The following is a 27,551-nucleotide window of genomic DNA, read 5'->3' as shown; positions in this document are numbered from 1 at the left end:
CCCCAAGAGATGAACGGAAAATTGTTCGACAAGTAAAACAAAACCCAAGGATCTCTGCTGGGGAGATTGTTGATGAACAGAGCACCTCTGGAGTGAATGTATCTCGACATACAGTTGGTAGAGTTTTGAAGAGAGCTGGTTTAAAAGAATGTCGTCCGAGAAAGACTCCCTTATTGAAGCCTATGCACCTGAAAGCAAGGCTAGCCTTTGCAAAACGTCATATTGATAAAGATGTTGCATCCTGGAAACGTGTTCTATGGACTGACGAAAAGAAAATAGAGTTATTTGGCCATAATAAAGTGTCTTATATTTACAGAAAATCTGGCGAAGCTTTCCTGCCTAAGAACACCATACCCACAGTGAAGCACGGTGGAGGCAGTTTGATGTTTTGGGGATCCTTTGCTGCCTCTGGACCAGGGCGACTTGTTAAGGTCACAGGTAGCATAAAAAAGGAAGATTATGTTAAAATATTGGATGAAAACCTGAAAGACTCTGCTAAAGAGCTCTCACTTGGTCGTCGTTGGTGGTTCATGCAAGATAATGACCCAAAGCATTCGGCTAAACTGACTAAGAAATGGCTTGAGGACAATCATAATAATGTTTCGGAGTGGCCATCACAAAGCCCAGACCTTAATCCAATTGAAAATTTATGGAGAACATTAAAATTGAGGGTAATGCAAAGGAAGCCTAAGAATCTTATTCAATTGGAGGATTATTGTCAGGAAGAGTGGGCTAAAATTACTACTGAAGAGTGCAACAACTTGGTTGTAAACTATGAAAAGCGACTGAGGAAGGTAATCAAGGCCAAAGGCTATACAATTGATTATTAAATAAATCGTGCCAATAATTTTGAACAAGGGTTTTTTGCAATTATGTTTGTTGTTCCTTTGTTATTTATTTTTTCTAAAATCCGATTGCTGCATCGGAAAGGCCAGTTAAAAATACATAATATACTTTGTTATTTTCTTTAATTTAATCCCTTTTTTAGAATTTATTAGACAAAATTTAACTTTTATTTTACCGTGCCAATAAATATGATCATCACTGTACATGCATACATACATACATACATACATACATACATACATACATTTAAACAGACCGGTGAGATTTATATTATAGATTGTAGTGGACCCAATATATAGTAATGATTTTAAATATTAAAAAAAAATGACTCGTGTGCCACCACCGAGAATCGAAACCAAAACGTTTACGTTACGATTAACTTTTTCCTTTTACGTTAATGCCTGAGCTATGAAGACATGTTTGCTGCAGCGTTAAAAATTCAACTAAAATAGAACTAATAGCTATTACGTTAAATATGCATATTCCTAATGTTGTCATTCGACCTTAACTTGGCAAATTCAATTTTAAACAATTTTTTCACACTTTTGCACTGATTTTCCTCGGCTAAAACCCAAATATAAAATTTGCATGGGTTCGAATACCCTATATATTAAGTTTCATGTGTGAAGACCAAAAACTGAAAGAGGAGTTTGGTAGGTAAACTTTTTTAAACAAATACATATACGTAAATATATGTAGAGAGAGTTTGCGTTTACTATAACCTTTTTCGTTTGTTTATTTACTTGCCTCCCAACGAGAGTAGAGTTAGACACAAGGTCGGTTTTTAATGTGGGGGGAAACCAGCTCCCCGAAAAGGGTCATTCTGGTTAGTAACAAAAAATATATTAGTCATGAAGAATTCCATTGACCTAGACCAAAAAATTTAGGAAAAAAAGTTAAGTGAAGCGTCAGAACAGATAGTATTTATTTGCTCCCCCACCGAGCAAATTAGGCACAAGGCCGATTTTTAATGTGAGGAGTGAAGGGAGGGGGAAGGGAAAAAGGGGACCAGCTCCCGAGAGGTGGGAAATGGGAGCTGGTTAAAGATCAGGCATGTGGGGTTGCCCCCACATCTGGTCTTTGCTAGTCATAGCTAGTCATAGCTTGCAGTATCTGTCAGAACAGACGGTATTTATTTGCTCCCCCGCCGAGCAAATATGGCACAAGGCCGATTTTTAATGTGAGGAGTGAAGGGAGGGAGAAGGGAAAAAGGGGACCAGCTCCCGAGAGGAGGGAAATGGGAGCTGGTTAAAGGTCAAGCATGTGGGGTTGCCCCCACATCTGGTCTTTGCTAGTCATAGCTAGTCCTAGCTAGTCATAGCTTGCAGTATCTGTCAGAACAGATGGTATTTATTTGCTCCCCCGCCGAGCAAATTAGGCACAAGGCCGATTTTTAATGTGAGAAGTGAGGGAGGGGAAGGGAAAAAGGGGACCAGCTCCCGAGAGGAGGGAAATGGGAGCTGGTTAAAGGTCAAGCATGTGGGGTTGCCCCCACATCTGGTCTTTGCTAGTCATAGCTAGTCCTAGCTAGTCATAGCTTGCAGTATCTGTCAGAACAGATGGTATTTATTTGCTCCCCCACCGAGCAAATTAGGCACAAGGCCGATTTTTAATGTGAGGAGTGAAGGGAGGGGGAAGGGAAAAAGGGGACCAGCTCCCGAGAGGAGGGAAATGGGAGCTGGTTAAAGGTAAGGCATGTGGAGTTGCCCCCACATCTGATCTTTGCTTGCCTTGCAATATCTGTCAGAACAGATGGTATTTATTTGCTCCCCCACCGAGTAAATTAGGCAAAAGGCCGATTTTTAATGTGAGGAGTGAAGGGAGGGGGAAGGGAAAAAGGGGACCAACTCCCGAGAGGTGGGAAATGGGAGCTGGTTAAAGGTCAGGCATGTGGGGTTGCCCCCACATCTGGTCTTTGCTAGTCATAGCTAGTCATAGCTTGCAGTATCTGTCGGAACAGATGGTATTTATTTGCTCCCCCACCGAGCAAATTAGGCACAAGGCCGATTTTTAATGTGAGGAGTGAAGGGAGGGGGAAGGGAAAAAGGGGACCAGCTCCCGAGAGGTGGGAAATGGGAGCTGGTTAATGGTCAGGCATGTGGGGTTGCCCCCACATCTGGTCTTTGCTAGTCATAGCTAGTCATAGCTTGCAGTATCTGCCGGAACAGATGGTATTTATTTGCTCCCCCACCGAGCAAATTAGGCACAAGGCCGATTTTTAATGTGAGGAGTGAAGGGAGGGGAAAGGGGAAAAGGGGACCAGCTCCCGAGAGGTGGGAAATTGGAGCTGGTTAAAGGTCAGACATGTGGGGTTGTCCCCCACATCTGGTCTTTGCTAGTCATAGCTAGTCATAGCTACTCATAACTTGCAGTATCTGTCGGAACAGATGGTATTTATTTGCTCCCCCACCAAGTAAATTAGGCACAAGGCCAATTTTTAATGTGAGGTGTGAAGGGAGGGGGAAGGGAGAAAGGGGACCAGCTCTCAAAAGGTGGGAAATGGGAGCTGGTTAAAGGTCAGGCATGTGGGGTTGCCCCCACATCTGGTCCTTGCTAGTTATAGCTTGCAGCATCTAACGGAACAGATACTACACTTTGATCTTGACACGAAGACCAAGAATATTTTCTATTTATTTTACTATAACCTTTTTACGCAAGTATAAATCATATAGAATATCTGCATGAATATAATTACATGTAATAGTTAACTAAAGATGATCATCCCATACGAAAACCGACAAAAAACTAAAGAGAATTAATTAAAATGAATACTTATAAGAATATACAAATTAGCTAGATATTTTGCAGATGAATGCAATACCACGGCCATATATAACAAAGTTATATTTTAAATAAATAGAAAGAATGTTTTTTTAATATGAATATTAATATTGTTTTGGGCTCAAATCAAGTTATTAAGTTAGATTCATGTCCAAGGAACGTATATCTAAAATTTCAATTGTTTATACCCAAAATCGTCGGAGGAGTTTGGTAGAGTTCTTAAAGGTCAAATCATTGAACTTAGATCCCTTAACTGCCAAATTTCTGGCCGAAAATAGATTACAAATATTTTCCCAAATCTCAGTACCCTGTATATCAAATTTCGAGTCTGTAGACTTAAAATTGACAGAGTTATTGCGTAGGGAAATGTACACAGACAGACACACACACAAACAGATAGATAGATAATATATACCGGTCCTTATTCAAGAAGCTCAATGTAATTACAGAGCAATATAGATAATGAATGACAAAAGTTTATATTCCAAAGTTCATAATGTTGACCATCTTGTAATTTCTTCCTTTAATTCATTTGACATTTACAATTCCTGACAGTATCTGTTTCGTAGCGCAAAATCAATCACTTTATTATTATATCAATCAGTGAATCTATTTTGCCCTTAACTCATCAGTTAAAATCCGAAAATTGGAAGAGAAGCTGTAAATACCTTATAATATGTTTCTATTACGCCATTTTGAATTATATGTGTGTGTGTGTGTGTGTGTGTGTGTGTGTAAGGAATGCAATAATATTGCCAAAATAGTCATAATTACTAAGAAAACATTTGTTACTAAATGCTTACAACGTGTGTATAACAGTTTGTTAAATGTCGCAGACAACCAAACTGGCACATTATATTGCTCGAAGCGTAGTACCGAATAATAATGGTTTCACAGCAGAAAAAGAAAAACAAAAGAAAACATAATGTAACTGCAGTATAAAGATTTACAAAAAAAAATGAATATAAATAAAAAATCTCTCAAAGCGCAAATATAAAAGTTTGTTTTTCCCCCGGACAAGCCATTCCTGCGGGCCGACCAGGAAAGTCGAGGATAACGAAATGAATGCGCCAATCTAACTACTCGTTTGTAATTATTTAACGAGCGCTCGGTATGCTTCAATTGGCCATGAATATTCAATGATGAAATCAGCGCAATCATCTATAGTTTTTCGACCGGACAAAGCAGAGCAAACAAAAGATCTGCGCAATTCGTCATTTATCATTTACACATCTGGCAGATGTTGATACATACATCTAGCAGATGTTGATACATACATCTAGCAGATGCTGATGCATCTGTACGTTTTTATATTTAGATTACCATATACGGAATCGTATCGAAAAAAAAGAATAAACCTATTTAATGAACATTATTCAATCATTTCGTATGAATGAGATGAACATTATTGGCATTCATTTCTCCGATATCTTTCTAGTTAGAATACTTTCTATTTTTATTTTTATTTTATTTTATAACGATGTATTTTTATATGGAAAACAAGGGCGAACTCCGGTCAAATCATAAATATTCTACTCATATAATTTTGTTTATAGCGTTCAACTTTTATAATTACATTTTCACCACAAACAAGGCACAGTGCCACTTTGAGGGCTACTATCAGAGACATAAGTTGCAGGGATACTACGTAGGGAGTTGAGCAGCAAGATTTCTGTTTACACTTGAACTTCTGCATATCAGTACAGTTGGGAAAGCAGGAACCCGGAAGGGAATTCTAAAGTTTGCAGTTCTAGGAAGAAACTATTAGAGTAGAAGGTTTTTTACATCTAGGAATCTCTACTCGATAGGGGTGAGACTTCGCTGCTTGTCGCGTCTGTTGTAGCCATTTACGTTGAGGGGTGCAAATACTTGTAGAACGAGCAGAGGGATGCAACATTTCGTCGATGGAGCAGAGGTTGAAGCTTAGATGACAGTTCAGGACCTATCAGGTTACCAACGCTCTTTTTAACTCTATCCAAGAGTGAGAGACTAGAAGCAGATGCACCAGCCCAAATGTGACAACAATACTCCATACATTTTTTTTACACAGTGATCACCACTTATCAAGGCCCGGAAGCCACTCAGTGATAAGCGTTATTGCAAGTACATTACGTTAGTGTGGAGATTTGATGAAGTGTTTACTTAAGGGGGCGGTTCATTAGGAATTTGTTAACGTTGGACTTGAATACATCCAAGTTGTAGTCCGGTGGGAAGCAGGCAGACGGAACAGAGTTCCAGAGGCGTGCAGTTCTAAGAAAGAAGCTTTGTTCATGGAATCCGCGTTTTGATTTAGGCACAAATATAGAGTGGGGCAAATTTTTCACAGTGGATTCAGCTAGACGGGTGTTTTTCGTGAAAGATTGGCGAGGGGGGAACCAGAGATTGGAGTTCAGACGAGCACCTTCCATGGAAATAACGATAAAACAAGGATAGGCTCGCAACGTCTCTTCTGTGGGAGAGAGGTTGCAGGGTAGAGAAAAGGGCATCCCCCACTAAGCCACGAAGTCTGTTTTGTACTCTGTCAAGGCAGGATAGGCTGTTTTTAGCAGCTCCTGCCCAGATATGACAACAGTATTCCATCCTTGGACGTACTTGGCTTTTATATAGATAGAGAATTGCATCAGTAGTGAGATATCTTCTGGAGCGGTAGAAGGATCCCACCATCTTTCCAGCGACCTTGGCAATAGACTTGATGTAAGTGTTCCATTTCAGATCAGGAGTAAAGGTCAAACCCACAAGCTTGTCAAAACACGGAGCCTCACCCAGACGAGAGCCATCCATCACAATTGATTCCAGATGGGGATCAGAGCGTTGATGATGTAAGGATAGGAGTGTGGTTTTGGATGCATTAAAGGTAACCAACCACATCTTCCCCCACTGAACCACGCGCTCGAGATCAGAGGAGAGAGAATCAGAGAGAACTTTGTCATTTACAGCCTTTGATGTGTTGCCGTAGATGGTCGTGTCATCAGCATAGATGTCAACGAATGATTTAAGTATGTGTTTAGGGAGGTCATTGATGTAGATCAGGAAGAGAGTTGGGCCCAGGATTGACCCCTAAGGGACTCCAGCATTTATATTGCAGGCCTCTGCTTTTTGTCCATCTACCACTACTCTTATGAGCCTATCGGAGAGAAAATATTTAATGATTGAGAAAACATTTCCAGTTACACCGTAGCTGGAAATCTTGTGAAGTAGACCCTTTGCCATACCTTGTCGAAGGCCTTTGATATGTCAAGAGCAATTGCCCTAGAAAGGAAGCCTTTGTCAAGAGATTCACTAATCCTGTGGGATATAACCGTCAGCACATCTGCGGTAGATCTTGCAGAGCGAAACCATATTGTGTGTCACTAAGAAGGTTATTTCTGCTGAGGTGGTTGACTATTTCTCTATTTAATATGGATTCCAGCAACTTACTCATAACACACAGGAGACTTATTGGTCTATACCGAGAGGGAGATGACTTATCACCTGAATTCTTAAATACAGGGCAAACTGATGAGGTCTTCCAGGGAGTCGGAAAGCACTTCTCCTTAAGGCAGCGCTTAAATAGTTTCGTAAGTATGGGAGCAAGTTCTGGTTGAAGCTTTTTTAACACTATAATTGGGATGCCATCAGAGCCAGTTGCTTTACTGGAATCTAGGTTCTTTATTAGCTTAGCAACCTCATGCACGGATATTTGTATGTTACCTAGCTTGTTCTGTGTTATAGGAGGAAACATGGGGAGTTGATGGCCTTCGTCGCATAGGGTAGAATTAGCTGCAAAGTTCTTGGCAAATAGTTTGGCCTTGTCTGACGCTGACGAGATGACCTCTGGTCCATTGATGATGGTTGGGATAGAACGCACACTTCTGTTCAGGATCCTATTTGTTATTGGCCAAAACTGGTGGGAATCAAGCCGCTGATCAGCTACCTTGGATTTAACAGACTGGGCATATAGCTCTCTTGCATTTTTTATTACTCTTTTACAGTGGTTGCTGGCAGTCCTGAAAGCAGCTTTAGTCTCAGTGCATCTATTACCTTGGTAGCTATGGAAAAGGTGATTTCTGTGCGCGATAGCAGCAGCACATTCTGGGGAGAACCATGGCTGGCTGTTAGGTTTTTGTTGGAATTTTTTAGATGGTATGAATCGGTCTTTGCCTACAATTAACCATTCGGTCAGATCTGTTACTATAGAGGACACTTCCTTTTTAAACATGGAGTGCAGAGGTAAATCAGATATGAATATACGGAAGCTATTCCAGTCAGCCATAGAGTATCGGTATACAGTACGGTGGAGGGGTACGTCTGGGGACTTACATTTCGTTTTTATCTTAACTGATACGACGGAGTGGTCGGAGGATCCTAGAGGAGAATGAACGGAACATGAACATAGCTCAGGGGAAGTTGAGAGAAAAAGGTCTAGGAGGCTTGCATATTGACCGGGTGTATCAGGCACACGGGTGGGTTCGCGAACAATCTGAGTGCAATGGCAAAATCATGACAAAACCTCCCCCATCGTCTGTCTTATTTGACTGGGTCAGCCGTTCCACGTTATGGACGTTGAAGTCACCACAGATGTGGATGTTAGCCGGGGGATGTACAGACAGGATGTGGTCTATTTTCTCAGATATGCTCTTAAAGATAGTAACTCCGCTGTTGTGGGGCCGACAGAGGGCAAATATAAATGCAGCGGTGTTAGCAAGTGCAATCCTGAAGCACATATAGAGTAAATTAGGATCTTCTCTAGAGATATCCCTGCCACATGGGAAGCCATCCTTAATGCAGGCACATATTCCATGCCCATGGAGTTCTTGGTGGTCAGATTTTGCATTGGCGAATGGTGGTCTTGTAGAGTTACAGATTTTCAGACGTAAGTAACTTTCTAGCACGGTTGACAACCACCTGCAGCAGAGAGGTGACATTGGCTAAGCGGTTAACAACGCAGACTGGCACTATTATGTTACAGTCCTGTTCGTTCTATGGAAGCAGTTTCAGTTAGGGATGTTGACAAGTTTCATGTGTATTCAGTGTCATTCTAGAAAGTATTCAAACTAGAAAGATATCGGCAAATGAATGCCACTCATCTTATTCATAGAAAATGATTGAATAATTTTCAGCAATAAAAAAGGTAAAACTTGCGGAGTATGCGCTCTTTTACGGTTGTTGTAAATATGGAACGGAAATTTTAATTTCGTTCTGTTTTAATTTTTTTTTTTTTGTGCCTTCCCCCCCAAAAAAACGAAAGTAATCGAAAGAATAGCATTCAACAATCGTACTTTTTATATACAAAAATAAGAAAGATTTTTTTTTTTTTGTAAAAATAAAATTTTATCAACAAAAACGAAATAATATAATTTTTAGTTAAAAAAAAAGTGTTATTTTTTTTTTATACATAAGTCCAACTCACTGTTCACGAATAAACACCTTAACCTCCTCGTGTTAAGAACGGCTTTCGGAATATACACCCCTAAACTCTCGATGTTAAGAACGGCTTTCGTAATAGACACCCCTAACCTTGTTAGTATACCCGAAACCCTATAAAAGTTGACATGTCGAACGTGAACGGTGAGTTGGACGTAATATAAAAATGTACCGAATTTAAAACGGAACGAAATTTAAATTTCCGTTCCATTTTTACAACAACCGTAAAACACAAGTAAAAAAAAAGTTTTACCAACAACAAAAAAGAAACATAAAAACAAAGAATTCCTCCCGGACACATCATTGTGTTTACTCTTTTTCACTTTAAACAACACATTTTAACACTTGGGCATAAGGGAATACTATTTGTGACTATGTCTATAGAGAACTGTAGAGAGTTGAGTGAGATACTTGTTAACACACATTTAAACTTCTGTATGTTAGTACAGCCAGGGATACAGCAAACAGTTAAAAATCTAGTTATTCTAGAAAAGCAACTAGGGCACAATCACGTTGACACACCGGTTCTCACCAGATCACCGAAGTTAAGCAACGTTGAATCTGGTTAGTACCAGATGGGTGACCATTTGGGAAGGCGAGCCGCTGTATGTACCACGAGGTAAAATACCAGATTGGAAAACTGGCGCGGTCTATCCTTTTTTCGGTGGTCCTCTCTTAAACCGTGGTAGGCACCCCATCTAGTGATGGCGTCACGATAAAATAAAATACCCCTGATAGTCCTGGCGAAGCATCAAGTATTCCGCTACAGACAAGATTTGAATTACACTACAAACTCGTGTAGTGAGTTCAATCTCGGCTGCAACCGCATATTACGTTACGTTATGGACCTCAACAGTACAGGGGTGGGATTTTCTGCTTGTCTGATTATTCGGGAGGGGCACAAATGCTATGGGTTCATCAGCGCCCATTCTATTCTTGTAAAGATAGACACAGTGATGCAAAATGGCGGCGATGGGACAGAGGTTGAAACTTGACCGATAATGCGGGATCTATTAGATTAGAATTTGGGGGGGGGGGATTTAGTTCCTGCCTTAAAGAGTAAAAGCCTAGTGGTAGATGTACTAGCCCTGGTGTGGAAACAATCCTATTCGAATAGGCGATTGGTAAACCCCACATCTTAACTTTGTAACTCCTTTTTCGTTTCCTGCTTCTCTGGCTGTACTAACATGCAGAAATTTAAATGTAATGTGAACAGATATCTCGCTGCTCAACTACCTACATAATCTCACTGTATGAATGATCCCACATAGCCTCTTACGACCAAGTAGCAATATGTCTTGTTTGGGTGAATGAAAGTTTTAAAAAATATTAAGTACCTTATCCGATTGGACTTGATATAACCAATAAGAATCGTTCTTACAATTGACATAAACTGTTAATTAGACATGCAAAAGATTTATATATATATATATATATATATATATATATATATATATATATATATATATATATATATATATATTGAAAAGTTAGACTCATGTCCAGGTAACCTACATCTAAAATTTCAAGTGTTTAGACACAAAATTGGCGAAGGAGTTTGGTAGAGTCTGCAAAGATCAACTCTTTCAACTTTTACCTCTTGGCAGCCAAATTCTCACCCAAAAACTGATTCAAAAGCTTGCTGCATGTCTGAATACCCTTTATGTAAAATTTCAAATTTTTAGACCCAACATTTGTTGAATAGTTTCCTAGAGACCGCAAAAGTCAAATCTTTTGAACTTTGACCTCTTGGCAGCCAAATTTTCGGCCAAAAACCTATTAAAAATCTTACCCTATGTCTGAATACACTTTATGTACATTTTTAAATGTTTAAGCCAAAAATTGGTTGGGAGGTCGTTTTTTTTTTTAACTTTGACTCCAATTTTGACCACTTAACATTTATTATTTTGAGCTCAAACCAAATTACAAAGTTTGAGCAATGTCCAAAGAAACCTACATCTAAAATTTCAAGTGTTTAGACCCAAAACTGGCACAGGAGCTTAATACAGTTTTCAAAGGTAAAATCATTTAACTTTGACCCCTTGATAGCCAAATATCCGTCCGAAAACGGATTAAAAAGATTTTCCTTAATCTCAATACTTCATATGTCAAATCTCGAGTCTGTAGATTGAAAACTGGCAGAATAATTTGGTAGGGAAATGTACACACAGACACTCTCACACACACACACGCGCAATTTTACTTTTATAGATATATAGGTTCTATGCATTACAAGTATTCAATGACGTACCACCTGCAGCAGCGGCAACATCAGCATAGCGAAAAAGAGTCTTTGGGCGCATTAAATCAGCTCAATCCAATGAGGGACTTTGGTTAACTAAGAAGTTAGGAAATAAGGGCTGAACATAACCACGAACCTTTACGTATACTCACAAGTAAATTCACGCACGACGAAGTCTTAGTATTTCACAGGAAGCAAAAACATCGTCTCTGGCAGGTGTTCGGATCAGGTACGAGTCTCATTTTTAACTTTATGGTATTCTTGGCTTGTATCCATTCTCGCGGATAGAATAATCGATTGCCTAGTAATATTACCGCACAAAAAAAAAATAGCATCAAAAATACTATCAGTTTATTACACACAATATTACACGTCGTCGGAACAAATTTCAATATTAAACACTTCTATCGTCATTTTAATGGCAGGTGCTCGACTGAACTCCAATCTGTGTCCCCTTTGCTGATCTTTCACAAAAAACACTCGACTTACTACAACCCTTATATACGATTTCCCCCACTCTCTATCTGTACCTAAATCTAAACGCAGGTTTCATGTACAAAACTGCTTTCCCAGAACTTCCCGCTAGTGGAACTGTTCCGCTGGCCTGCTTCCTGGTTGAATAAAACAAGGTAGTCATCAAATCCAATGTAAATAAGTACCTGTTGAGCCGTCCCCATAAAAAAATATTTGCTTCCCCACGGAAGCAAAATGTGGCTCAATATCGTTTTTAATGTGGGAGAAAACAAGTTTCCCCCAAAAGGGCATTCTGGAAGTGGGCAAAAATAAAAATTGCCCCAGTATAGAAGGGTTTCCCGTACATTGACTAAGGATAAAATAAGCTTAAACGTAGCATCAGAACAGATACGACACTGTGATCTTGCATCCCCATAAATAATCAAATTCTACCCAATTCACACCATTAACGAATACTACACTATCACCTTACATTCATCAACCCTTATCCTCGGATGGCCTTTAAGCCTTGATAAGTGGTGACTCCCAAGTAAAAAAAAGAAACTCTCTCTGACTCCATTATGAACTGTCATTTATCACATAACACATAGAGATATAAATCATTGTTTAATCACGTTGACACACCGGTTTCCGTCAGATCACCGAAGTTAAGCAACGTTGAGCCTGGTCATTACTAAAATGGGTGACCAATTTGGAAAATCCAGGCGCTGTATGTAGGAGGACGTCGACACCTCCCTGCAAGAGTTGCAAAAACCTAACATCGTCATCTCCTGTAATGGAGATAGGCAAGCGACTGGGAACCGCTTCTGAATTTCATACTCCCATGGAATTGTCTCCTTCAGAGGTAGCCGGTTGAACCCAACACACACACATTCACATGCGAAATTTAAGCTTAATTTGACAATTGAAAGTGGGCCAGGGGCATTAGCAATATTGAACGCACCTCATAATTTCTAAAACCTGTTAAAACGGTTGAGATAAAAATAAATATAAAAACTTTGGATTATTTTTTTTATATATGAGAATTAATAATTTCGATTATTTGAATTATTTGCATTTAGTACTTGTGCAGTTTATGGACCGTACTGAAATAATAACCTTAGTATTTAGAATACAATTCTTAACATAAGGATTATCTTTTTAACTATGTTGGTCGTTCCAAAAGTAAAAAAAAAAATCCTAATTTTTTAACTAAAAAAGTTAAAGGGTCACGAAGGCGGGAGAATACCATTGAAACGAGCAACCTTTTCTGCTCCAGAATATTTTTTCTACATAGTCACCACCATTCTCCAAGCATATTTTTGCTGTCGATGAACGATGGCTGTCCATGGACATTGTGAGTGCGCATTGTCATACTAGGATCGTTCCAAAAGTAAAACCTGTTATTTTTTTCACTCAAAGGTTGAAGAACTACGAAAGTGGAGTAGTACCATTAAAACGAGCAGTTTTCTGTGCTCCAAAATTTATCGATTTCGATAAAATTTGTATTTTTAATATGGGTTATACTATGGAATACACCTTAAACGTCCGCTTAGAACTGATTATCATTTATCGCTTTTATCCGTTACGCCGTATAATACAGATTAATCGAAGTATTTACTTCCTCCCAGCCCCAGGAAGATGTGATACAAGGCCAGGAAAGTAGGTTAGCCAAGCCAGATCCCCTAAAGGAGGGAGCACTCTGGGACCTTTCAAAAAATTTCCTGAGCAGCCCCGTCGACATTCCCCTATAGGAGCGCTTTAGGCAGTAATCAGTCACACGTCCCGAAAACGGGGAACAAAGCCCTTGGAGAGTGGATCTTCTAGGATTACATAAGATATAACCCTAACCCCAGATAACAGGGAACAGGTTATTTAAAAATGACCAATACTCTGTTGGCTTCAGATCTCGAGTTAAAACTGAGGGTTGAATTAATAATAGAAATGAATTTAGTGCTATGAAATTGGTACGAATCACGATGTACACATGTGAGAAGGATTTTGGCTGTTAGCCAGTATAATAAATGAATTGTTCGTATTTTCATATTTCAGTGGTTCTAATAAGTATCTCGAGTCTGTAAAACTTGTGAATTTGTTTGACCTTCTCTTTCTTTTTATCAAGTCAAATGCCAAAGTTCAGCTCATTCTGGGAGTGCATTGTTTGGAACGTTGTATTGTAAAATTATTGAACCGAGACCTGTGCTAATTGTGTGTGCATACGGGCTGTGCTTAATATTGGGTTGGCGCGACTATGATTCTTTAACATGTTTTGTTTTGTTTCGATAATTGCCAAAGTACTTTTTGACGTGGATGGCGTGAAGCCAATTCGAATTAGAATCGTTATTAGTTCCCAATAAAATTATCTTGCAGAAAAAAAAAAAAGAAAAGAAAAAAAAACAGTTCAATAAACCATCCGATGGACAAGATCAATGATGATTAGTGAAAGTGTTTGTGATGTTGACGCACTATTCCCCTCCCCCACCCCCACCCACCCACCATTTTTACATGTTCTCCACATTGTTAGCTTCGATTAAAGATGTAGACAAACTATCTTTTGAATCCGGAAGAAGTGAGGTTGTCAAAATAAGTAAAATTTAGCAAACGAAAAATAGCAAACCAGATTGATAATTTTAGGTACTTGCGCAGAATTTGAATCAGATGTAACTGACTGACCGCTCGGCTTTGCTCGGTACATGACGTCATCCGCCGGTTTTTGCCGAGCGTCATCGATTATATAAGCGTAACAACGCTACTCGAGGAAAATACGAAAGAAAACATTAAAACATAATAAATCTTTCAAGTGAAAAAATTAACAAGTAAGTTATATCTATCTATCTATCTATCTATCTATATATCTATCTATCTATATATATATATATATATATATATATATATACTTATATATATATACAGTAATTTATAAAATATATATGGCGATTAAGCTACACTGAAAAATCTTTTAAGTGAAAAAAATAAACAAGTTATATATATATATATATATATATATATATATATATATATATAAGTGAAAATGTCTGTGTGTGCCTGTGTGTCTGTCTGTGTACACTTCCCTACGCAATAACTCTGTCAATTTTTAGTCTACAGACTCGAAATTTGATATCCAGGGTATTAAGGTTTGGGAAAATCTTTGCAATCCGTGTTCGGCCAGAAATTTGGTTATTAAGAGGTCAAAGTTCAACGATTTGACCTTTAAGAACTCTACTAAACCCCTCCGGCAAATTTTGGGTATTAACAATTGAAATTTTAGATATAGGTTCCTTGGACATGGATCTAACTTAATAAGTTGATTTGAGCGCAAAACTATAAATGTTAAGGGATTATAATAGGAGTCAATGTTTAAAAAAATTGACCTCTGCGGTCTCTACCAAATTACTCAGGCAATTTCTGGTCTAAGCATTTAAAATTTTACATAAAGGGTATTCAGAGATAGGGTAAGCTTTTTCATCGGTTTCGGTCGAAAATTTGAGCTGTGAATATATAAATGTATGTGTGCATGTTTGCCTAAAACTTTCGACAGAGGTGACGGATTTTTACAAGATCAGTATTGTTTTGAAGCTCGCCCCTTCAGACGACAAATACCGAAAAATTGGCTGAAAATATTAATTTCTTCACTCTCAACTGGGCACTTTTCTACAGGGAGGAGTCGCTTTTTTCGCCGATATTTTGGAAAGTCATCCCCCCTTTTCGATTGTCTAACCTTAATATAAATCTACGGCAGTTCCTGTTTGACAGTGATCGTAACAGCAAAAACGTCACATTTTTCCCCGTTCTTTTCCTCCTTCACGGTACGGGTTCGAGCCTGCCTTCCGACTACCACTTTTTTTTTCGCTCAACATACACTTCCAATCATTCGGGCAACGCCGAGCTGAAATGCTAGTCTATCTATATATTTATAAAAGTGAACGTGTGTGTGTGTGTGTGTGTGTGTGTGTGTGTGCATTTCCCTACGCAATAACTGTGTCAATTTTGAGTCTACAGACTCGAAAGTTGATATACCGGGTACTGAGATTTGGGAAAATCGATGTGATCGGGTTTCGGCCAGAAATTTCGCTGTTAAGGGGTCAAAGTTCAACCATTTGACCTTTGAGAACTCTACCAAAATCCTCCGACAATTTTGGGTCTAAACACTTGAAATTTTAGATATAGGTTCCTTGGACATGGATCAAACTTAATAACTTAAATTGAGCCCAAAAGGATATATTTTAAGGGGTCATAATAAGGGTCAAAGTTAAAAAATTTACCGTTGTTTTTACATTTTTTTTTTATGCTCAGCATATACCTCCAAACACCCAGGCAACGCCGGGCACCCATGCTAGTATATATATATATATATATATATATATATATATATATATATATATATATATATATATATATATATATATAAGTGAACCTGTCTCTGTGTGTGTATGTCTGTGTACATTTCCCTACGCTATAACTCTGTCAATTTTCAGTCTACAGACTCGATATTTGACATACAGAGTACTGAGATTTGGGAAAATCGATGTGATCGGGTTTCGGCCAGAAATTTCGCTGTTAAGGGGTCAAAGTTCAACCATTTGACCTTTGAGAACTCTACCAAACTCCTCCGACAATTTTGGGTCTAAACACTTGACATTTTAGATATGGGTTCCGTGGACATGGATTTAACTTAATAACTTGATTTGAGCCAAAACAATAAATATAAAGGGGTCACAATAAGGGTCAAAGTAAAATAAATTACCATTTTTTTGTGGGTTTTTTTTTTTTTGCTCAACATACACCTGCAAGTACCCGGGCAGCGCCGGGCGCCCATGCTAGTATATCTATAAAAGTGAAAATCTGTGTGTGTGCATGTGGGTATTTGCATTTCTCTATCAAATAACTCTGTCAATTTTCGGTGTAGACACTCGAGATTTGACATGAGGAGTATAGAGATTTGGAAAAATTATTTTAATCCGTTTTGGACCAGAAACTTGGCTGTCAAAGGGTCAAAGTTCAACGATTGGACCTTTGAAAACTCTACCAAATTCCTCCGCCAATTTTGGGTCTAAACACTTGAAATTTTAAATGTAGATTACTTGGACAGTGATCAAAATTTTTAATTCGATTTGAGCCCCAAAAAATAAATGTTAAGGGGTCAAAACTGGGGTCAAAGTGTAAAAAAACTTTGACTTCTGACTTACTAAGCCAATTTCTGGTCCAAACGTTTGAAAGTTTACATAAAGTGTATTCAAAGATAGGACAATCTTTTTAATAGGCTTGGATCGAAAATTTGAATGGCCATGGTGTCAAAGTTCAAAAGATTTTACCTTTGTGGTGTCTATCAAACTACTCAGCCAATTTTGAGTCTAACCATTTGAAATTTGTACAAAACGAGTATTCAAACATGCGGCAAGCATTTTACTCAGTTTTGGGGCGAAAATTTGGCTGCCAAACAGTCAAAGTTAAAAGTGTTTACCATTGCAGACTTTACCAAATTCCTGGGAATTTTAGATGTAGGTAACTTGAAAATGGGTAAAACTTAGTATTTTCACTTTTGAAATTTTGCATAAAGTGTATTCACACGTAGGGCAAGTTATGAACAGTACATAGGGTCCGAGCAAACACGGGCTGAACTGCTAGTTCTGAATATACATATATATATATATATATATATATATATATATATATATATATATATGTATATTCATATATATGTATATTTATATATATGTATATTTATATATATATTTATATATATATGTATATTTATATATATATATTTATATATATGTATTTATATATATATTTATATATATATTTATATATATGTATATTTATATATATATATTTATATATATGTATATTTATATATATATGTACATATATAGATGTATATTTATATATATATATGTATATATATATTTATATATATATATATTTATATATATTTATATATATATATATACTTACATGTATATGCATATATATACATATGTATATGCATATATATACATACGTATATATATACATACATGCATATATATATATACATACATGCATATATATATACATGCATATATATATACATATATATACATATACATATATAAGGTATATATACATATATATATACTTATATATATTCATATATATATATATATACATATGTATATATATACATGCATATATATACATATATATACGTATATATATACGTATATATATACGTATATATATATATATATATATACGTATATATATATATATATATATATATATATATATATATATATATATATATATATATATATATATATATATTAGTGTTGGGTCGAATAATCGGAATAGGAATCGGGAATCGAAAAAATCGGAAATTTTGAGGGAATCGGTATCAGAATCGGAAAAAGTGTGTGCGTATTTTCCGATGCCAATAACGATTCTTTTGATTGGCTTTTTTTATTTGATTTTCTCTAAAGAAAAATATTCTACCGCTGATAGTAATACTAAAATAGTGAATATCTGCTGATTTTTACCTAATAGTAAAACTAAAATCGACAGATCATCCCTCACATGAGTATCCTTACGTTTAAGAAAATATCTGCACATTTAATGTGTTTTTACGGTAATCGTGAAAAATAACAACTTTATAGTTAAGTATGTTGAAATTTAGAAAGAATCGTAATCAGATTCGGTAATTGTATCGGAATCGGGAATTTAATACGGAATCGGTAATTGTATCCGACTTGGTACAAATACTGGAATAGTGCCACCCCTAATATACGCCACACACACACACACACACACACACACACACACACATATATACATATATATATATATTCGATGCTACCAACAAAGAGATAATTTTGTACATGACATGTATATATATATATATATATATATGTTTTATTTTTTATTGCCGTTTTATCTGTTTGTATAATAATAAAAAAAATAAAACACATATTGCTCTGCAATAGTATTGAGCACTCCGTTTAAGTTTTTACTAATGACAAGTTTTACCATATATATATGTGTGTGTGTGTGTGTGTGTGTGTGTGTGTGTGTGTGTGTGTGTGTGTGTGTGTGTGTGCGAATAAAAAATCAGTACGAAAAAATTTTCTCTATTTATTTCCCGTGTGTTGACGTGTAGGAATACAAAAAGTCTTTTAAAAAAACAAGAATGTTTCATTCCAAAGCACATAATTTCGACCGACCCTTCGATCTTCCTCAGTGTGAATGATAGACAACATGAGTGCGCGGGCAGAGTTAGCAACAGGAGGAGCACGGGTATAGCCATTAAGGTAAAGATCTATTTGAATATGACCCTTCCAGCATTTTCGACTTGGAATGGTCAGCAACTTATGTGGCCTCTATTCAAAAATTTGAATTGGACACCCACGCATCCCACGAACATACTCGCATATGTGAACATACATGTATATACACTCGCCCACTACCACATATGCTTCTTCGCGTACCCATACATACATAGAATATAGACATGTGTACATATACAGCTGGAGATTGATGAGCAGATGTAAGTGATAAGCTAAGTGGATGCTAAGTAGAATGTTTTTTTCCAAGAGCTTGGACTTATAGATTTATTGTTGTTATAAACGGTGTCAAAGGTAAACTGTTGTCTGGATTGTTTACACGTACGTATTCACCTATGCACACTCACACACACGTTTATATATATATATGTTTTAGCGATATGTTTTGAATGAATTCAATTATTTACGAAAGTGCATTTTTACCTAAATGCTAGTTGGGAATAATTTTCCCTTTTAACCAATTTGGTGCCCCCACATGGGGAGCGGTATATATATATTATTTTTAAAATGTAATTATCCACTGACACGTGTTTCGTCGTCTAGGACTCATCAGAGTGGCTGTATCTAACGAGATTCGAAATCGGGACCCAACGGTAATGAGCCTAAACCCTTCCTCCTGGACCATCTCGCCGACTGGATATATCGCGATTTATTTAGATGTTTTGTTTTGGTTTGATTTTAGCGATATGTTTTGAATGAATATATATATGTGTGTGTGTGTGTAACAGCCAAATGTCTATGCTAGATATAAGTCTACGTGTTTATAACATTCGTTGGCTGTTGATTAATTTCGGAACAAAATTTTTTTGGGGGAGGAATATATTATTACACCGTTGTGCTTCCATACACATGTCAAATGAAAAGAAATCCAACATTCACTTGTATAACTTCGTATTTATTTTCCTTGATATTTTTATAGAAGATTTCACATGAGTGACATCTGTCGCAAATATAACAGCTTATTCGATTAACAAGAAACACACACTCGAAGAGATATACATATGTGTGTGTGTGTGCATGTGGGTGTATGTATTGTATTTATATATACATACATATGAATACGTCTACCTATTTATCTCTCTCTATTTATATAGATGTTATTATTCAGTGAGCAATATAAAACTGCTGAAAATAAGATTCAAAATCATATCCTAAAAAATAACTACTTTGCAACTCATAAACCAATCGAAAGAACCAATGTTATTTATAAATTCAAATACTTTTTCGAGAACGTAACTCATAACAACGCCGACAATAATAATAATAATAATAATAATAATAATAATAATAATAATAATAATAATAATAACAACAACAACAAGCGGGACCTGTGGAAATTCCACAGCGGACTCATTCATATGTAATGTATTGATGTTTGCATTCTGTAGTTGTTCAATATAAATGGGGACGCTCTGATATTATTGTGGCTCTTTTGTTAAAACTGCAAAATATTTATTTAATCTTGCACGAACGTCCGGCAAACCCCGGTGGTAAAGTACGCTTAAATATGATATTTTAATTGTTGCAGATTTCGTATATATTAATATAGAGTTAATGTTCTATCGATTTTTTTTATATTATAAAGTTGCGATTTCAAAAATAAAAAAAATATATCCATATGATTTGGGTGTATCAGCTTGAATCGAAACCTAAATAAAAACATATATATATATGTGTATGTGTGTGTATATATGTATGTATATATATATATATGTGTGTGTGTGTATATATATATATATATATGTATATATATGTATGTATATATATATATGTATGTATCTATATGTATGTATATATATGTATATATATGCATGTATATATATGTGTGTATATATATGTATGTATATATATGTATGTTTATATATACATGCATGTTTATATATATGTATGTATATATGTATGTATATATATGTATGTATGTATATATATGTATGTATATATATGTATGTATATATATGTATGTATATGTATGTATATATATGTATGTATGTATATATATGTATATATGTATGTATATATATGTATATATGCATGTATATATATGTATGTATATATATGTATGTATATATATATGTATATATGTATATATATATATATATATATATATATATAACTTGAGTTCCTTCAGCCATAACCGAAACCAAAACTTATTAATAATTCTTAATAAAATTATGTATAAAAAATAAAGGACTTAAGTGCCATCAGCTATAATTGAAAATGAAACCAAAACTTATGAAAAATTCTTGGTAATATTATTTATGACAAGAAATAGAAGTACATATCAATTAAACGACCCGGATGTAAGCGTTACACAGAAAATAACATACACGCTATCGTATTAATATATAGATTATAATAGTAGTAACAACAATCATAATAATAGCAGAAACAATAACAATAATAATAACAGCAACAACCACAACAATAATAATAACATCAATAATAATAATAATAATAATAATAATAATAATAATAATAATAATAATAATAATAATAACGGTAACAACAATAATAACAGCAGCAACAACCACAACAATTGTAATAATAACAATAACAATAATAGTAATGTTTATAACAATAATAGCAACAAGAACAATAATAACTACATTGGTTCTACTATAATTATCCGTTCCCAGCGACTCAAAATGCACTTTGTAACCGCTTACTCAATTTAGCAACGTTAAATAAGCATATCAGGTTAATATCTGAAACTATCGTTATTTATAATCAATAATCTACAGGTAAAAGCGTTACATATGAAACTAGTAACATCGTCTTCAAATGCTAAATATAGTACTATTAGTCACTATTTTGGCATCCCGGAATAAAAATGTTTAAATGTCTCTTCTGGAACCGTACCGGTTCGTCCTTTTTATATCTAACTGATGTCATACTGATGTCTACTTTTTTTCAAATTTTCTTTTTTTTTCTTGGAATTTTTATTTCTTTATTTTTCTCACTTGAAGATGGTTCGACTTAAACTCGAAAGTGCTCGTGATACATATGGAACATTCATCAATTTTTGTATTTTGACACAATAAAAGATTATCGGAAAATATTGGAAAATTAAAAGTCGTGTCAAACAGTGGAATTATGCAATCTTTAACAATATTTGCTGATGCATGCATGTGTATGTATATAGTTATATATAAAGGTATTTTATGCGTGTGTGTAGGTTCATTACTTATGGACTCCGAAACAGCTGGACTAGATTTTGTAAATTTCACACAAATAAACTTGGTGTGAATGTCAGTGTTCTTAAATAAGTTTTGTATCAAAATGACTCCGATAAGTTTCGAATATCGATAATCGAACAAAGCCAATTATTACGTATAGAATGATCGTTTTTTTTTTAAAGTGGAATTCAGGATAAACGTATCAAAGCCTGTCGAAGCTGGGTTTCTATAAAATTGCGAATGGCTTCAACGAATTCATTATTAGTAAACAATGCTTAAATCTTTTTTGTTAATACCAACAATGTAAGTATTTAAATGTTTAAATCTTTTTTTGTTAATACCAATAATGTAAGTATTTAAATGTTTAAATCTTTTTTTGTTAATACCAATAATGTAAGTATTTAAATGTTTAAATCTTTTCTAAATACGATTCTTTACAGAATTATTATTTATCAATTTTGTTCCGTGAAACTCAGGAAATAAATATTTCTTTAAAATATATTTTAGACGGTTGAATTAAAGAAAAATGTTAATAGTATTAATAGATTTTGCGGTTACGGTTAACCTTTATTAAAATTTATTTGAATTTTCTTTTTGCGTGTGGATGACTATAACACATGAACGAAGATTGATTTTATATATATGTATATATACTTTTTGTGTGCGTGTGTGAGTATGCGTTTGTGTATGTGCGTGGGCGTGGAAGCGCGTGTGTATGTTATATATATATATGTGTAGGGGGGTCCGTGTGCGCGCGCGTTTTTCAGATGATGATTGATAATGCGGACAACCATTCTCATCTCGAGTGTTATTTTTCGGAACGTTTCGGCCGATTGAACCTCTGACCTTCTTCAGGTGTATCTTGTCGAACTCGTCAGAAAGGTTCTCGAGTTCGACGAGATACACCTGAAGAAGGTCGGAGACTATATCTGCCGAAATGTTTCGAAAAATAACACTGAAGATGAGAACAGTAGTCAGAATAATCCAAATAATACCAATATGTGTATTTATTTACACACACACACACACACATACATATATATATTAAAAGATTAAATCATACACACACACATATATATATATATATATTATAAGATTAAATGATAAAATTGTCATCTCATAGACGAAACGGCTGCGATGAAGAGATTAAAAATGAAATAAACAAGGGTTATATAAGAGATTATATATATATATATATATATATATATATATATATATATATATATATAACCCTTGTTTATTTCATTTTTAATCTCTTCATCGCAGCATTTCGTCTGTCGGATGACAATTCTATGATTTAATCTTATATATATATATATGCGAACGCGCGCGCGCGTGTGTGTGTGTGTGTGTGTGTGTGTGTGTGTGTGTGTGTATTATGTATGTAAATATACATATTGGTATTATTTGGATTACTTTCACTACTGTGCGTATATATATATATATATATATACATATACATATACATATACATATATATATATATATACATATACATATACATATACATATATATATACATATACATATATATATATATACATATATATATACATATATATATACATATATATATATATATATACATATACATATATATATACATATACATATATATATATACATATATATATACATATATATATACATATACATATATATATATATACATATATATATATACATATATATATATACATATATATATATATATATACATATATATATATGGATATATATATATGGATATATATATATATGGATATATATATATATATGTATATATATCTATATATCTATATATATATATATATATATATATATATATATATATATATATATATATATATATGGTGTCCCAAAAAGATGTATACACTCTCCTAAACTGTCTTTGCACTTCAATGGCGTTTTAATGCTTCAAGCAGCATTTAAGAATGATTTTCTTTTCTTCTTCGGAGGTTTGTCTGGCTGCCATCATTAAGATCGATGGAGTTTAATGTGCAAACAAAAAACAAAAATCTTGTTTAAAATCATTAAAGTGTGTATACATCTTTTCGGGACACCCTGTATATATGCATGTTACTAGTCTCTCACTCCTAGACAAGGTTCAAAAGAGAGTCGCCAACCTAATAGACCCTGAACTGTCATCCAAGCTTAAGTCTCTGTCCCATCGACGCAATGTAGCATCCCTCTGCCTGTTCTACAAGTACTTTAACGGTGTATGTTCCGACGAACTGCAAGCACTTGTACCCTCTCTACGTAAATACCCCCGACAAACCCGACAAGCAGTACAACCCCATCCTTTCACAGTTGAGATCCTTAGATGTAAGAGAACCTTCTACTCCAGTAGTTTCTTCCCCAGAACCGCTAGACTTTGGAACTCCCTGCCGGGTTCCTGCTTCTCCAACTGTACTGACATGCAGAAGTTCAAGTGTAACGTGAACCGATATCTTGTTGCCTAACTCCCCACCTAGTAGCCCTGTAGCCTGTGTCCCTAATAGTAGCCCCCTACATCAAAGTGGCAATGTATCTTGTTTGGGGTGAAAATGTAATTTTTAAAAAATAAAATAATAATAATAATATATATATATATATATATATATATATATATATATATATATATATATATATATATATTTGTATCTATTTACAATGCCTTCCCACGGGACAGAGTAAGACACCAGGGTCGTTTTATAACGTGGAGAAAAGGTACAAAAATAAAAATTGTCTCAGTCGTGAAGGATTTCTACTCCACTGACAGAGAACAAGAAACTGAAGTGCAGCATCTGAAGAACAGATACTACACTTTGAGGTATTTATTTGCTCCCCCACTGAGCAAATTAGGCACAAGGCCGATTTTTAATGTGGGGAGTGAAGGGGAAATGGGGACCAATTCCCCGGGGACTAGAGGAGCTGGATAGTGACAATTGGTATGAAGGGTTGCCCCTACATTAACCAAGGTCTTATATGTGGGGTTTCTCCCACATATGGTCTTTGCTTGCAGTATCTGCCGGAACAGATGGTATTTATTTGCTCCCCCACCGAGCAAATTAGGCACAAGGCCGATTTTTAATGTGAGGAGTGAAGGGAGGGGGAAGGGAAAGAGGGGGCCAGCTCCCGAGAGGTGGGAAATGGGAGCTGGTTAAAGGTCAAGCATGTGAGGTTGCCCCCACATCTGGTCTTTGCTAGTCATAGCTAGTCATAGCTTGCAGCATCTGCCGGAACAGATACTGCACTTTGATCTTGGCCAACCAGATATATTTGTAGTCATCCACATACAGTCCTGTTTCATTGTATCACAACTCATTCCATTAGAAGTACATCTTTAACTAATTGTATTTTTTTTTTCTTACTTTCTTTCCAGCCTTCAAGATTCACCGCCCATTTCATCTGAGACGAGTAAAATTCCAAGAAAAACGGAGTTTTGGTTCCTCTTGAGCGACAAAAGCCATCACCATAGTTTTTCCCGCCGAAAAAAAAATCTAGTATATCATCAAATAAATATATTTCCAGTTTATCCAATTTCTTGATATAAAAAAAAATTGTTTTTGCTCGGGGTTTCTTAATCCGTTGCCCCAGGATCCATTCTAAATTTCGGCCTTAATTAAAATGGACAGCAGTGGTCGAAGTAATGATGACAATCGGGGATTCCCCCGTCATTACTTGACCCCAGATGGCAAAAGGATGGACGAGTCGCCCAGTCTTCATTGTATGCATGCTCAAAGTTCAACAGAAACAAGTGGCTTGGGAGAAACTATTACTTCGGGATTTTCGTCTCAGGACAGCGTGCTAAGCGGCAAGGATCTCGAGGCCTACAACAACACATCGTCAACAGATGTGGTTAGAAATGCTAAAAGCGTGACGTCGGTGACGGATGAAAGCATCAGAGGAGTGACCCGGATAGGACGGAAGCCAGTCGTTCGTCCAATAAGAAGCCAGACTAAGAGTTACGCCCATTCCCCTGCAACGGCTGTGTTGAATGACGAAGCAATGTTTGGAAACCAGACCAACTTCGACGCCCTGTTTATGCAGAGCGCCACAGAGGCCTCGCGCGTCGACGAGAATAACGTGACATCTCGCATGAAGTCGTCAGTGCAGGCGAACTCTCACCAGAGAGAAAACGGAGACGAATGGGAGAGAGGTGGTTCGGTGAGGAGCTCCATCAGGAGTCACTCCTCGATCGGGTCGTTCCGCTCGCGGAATGGCTCCCGGAAAAGTTCCAGGCGATTCCTGGGAGTCGGAACGAATTCAACGTGGATGAAATGGTCGGAGGAGCGGCGGGCATCGTACCGACGGCGGATCGAACTGCTCGATAAACCAAAGGTCGACACGGAACGCGTGACGACCCCAATCAAGAAAGCTCGTCAGGAGTGCCTTAAATTTGTTCATCCCGACCTGGAGAGGAACTATCTCTCCGAAGATGACATCAATGACCTCAAGAGGCATAAACAGCAGCAGTATTATACTTATAGTGTGATTGAGAAGTCGAAAAAGGGCCGTTACCCTGTGCGGACAGAGGTTCACCTCACAGTGGCCGAGTGGAACATTGTGAACGACTTTTGGCAACACAATCTTTTTCAGAGGACTCGTTACGTCGGGGTCGCAATAAGTTTCTTTACATTAATTCTTCAAATACTTAGTATCACAAGCACGTCGTGGATTTCTTACACTAGACATACACGTAAGTAAAACATACACTTTCCTTTATTCTATCGCATGCTTATCTATCTATCTATCTATCTATCTATCTATATATATATATATATATATATATATATATATATATATAGTCTTGTAAGTTTTTTTTTAACCTTTTAAACTATAAAGAAAAAAACTTATTTAAATTTTTTTAATATTTTTATCATTCGTTTGAAAACATTAAGTCATTTAATCACCTGCAATCAATGTATCAGCTTGCTTTCTCGAATTCACTATAGTACTAATGTTTATTTAAGGGATCATCAGTTGTTTTATATATATATATATATATATATATATATATATATATATATATATATATATATATATATATATATATATAATCTTGGTTAATTAACTGTGTCGGATATATACTTGAGAGTCAAAATAATAAAAAAGATCATAGCCCTAGTTATCCTTCCATATATATATATGGATATATATTATTGTTTTATTGTATTAAAATATTTTAATACAATATCTTACTGTACTGTTAATATATTACAGGGTGTCTGTATAGTAACTTGTAAGACTGTATAGTAACTTTACGGACACCCTGTATATATATATATATATATATATATATATATATATATATATATATATATATATATATATATATATATATATATA

At 35.7% G+C, this 27,551-nt stretch overlaps 1 protein-coding gene across 2 annotated transcripts in view; it reads left to right on the top strand.

Annotated features, from left to right (window-relative positions):
• LOC145297758 (uncharacterized) overlaps positions 1–27,551 on the top strand; it is an 859,574-nt gene that overhangs the window by 466,709 nt on the left and 365,314 nt on the right. For both annotated transcript variants that reach the window (XM_080143998.1, XM_080143999.1), the window contains exon 3: positions 25,585–26,901. In XM_080143998.1, coding sequence (XP_080000124.1) covers positions 25,830–26,901 — 1,072 coding nt within the window. In that variant the 5' untranslated portion in view covers positions 25,585–25,829. The remainder of the gene's footprint in view (positions 1–25,584; positions 26,902–27,551) is intronic.

The sequence above is a fragment of the Euprymna scolopes genome, chromosome 18 (assembly GCF_053919585.1).
Source record: "Euprymna scolopes isolate OS-2025 chromosome 18, ASM5391958v1, whole genome shotgun sequence".
NCBI lineage: Eukaryota > Metazoa > Mollusca > Cephalopoda > Sepiida > Sepiolidae > Euprymna > Euprymna scolopes.
This window is presented reverse-complemented; position numbering and strand designations above follow the sequence as displayed.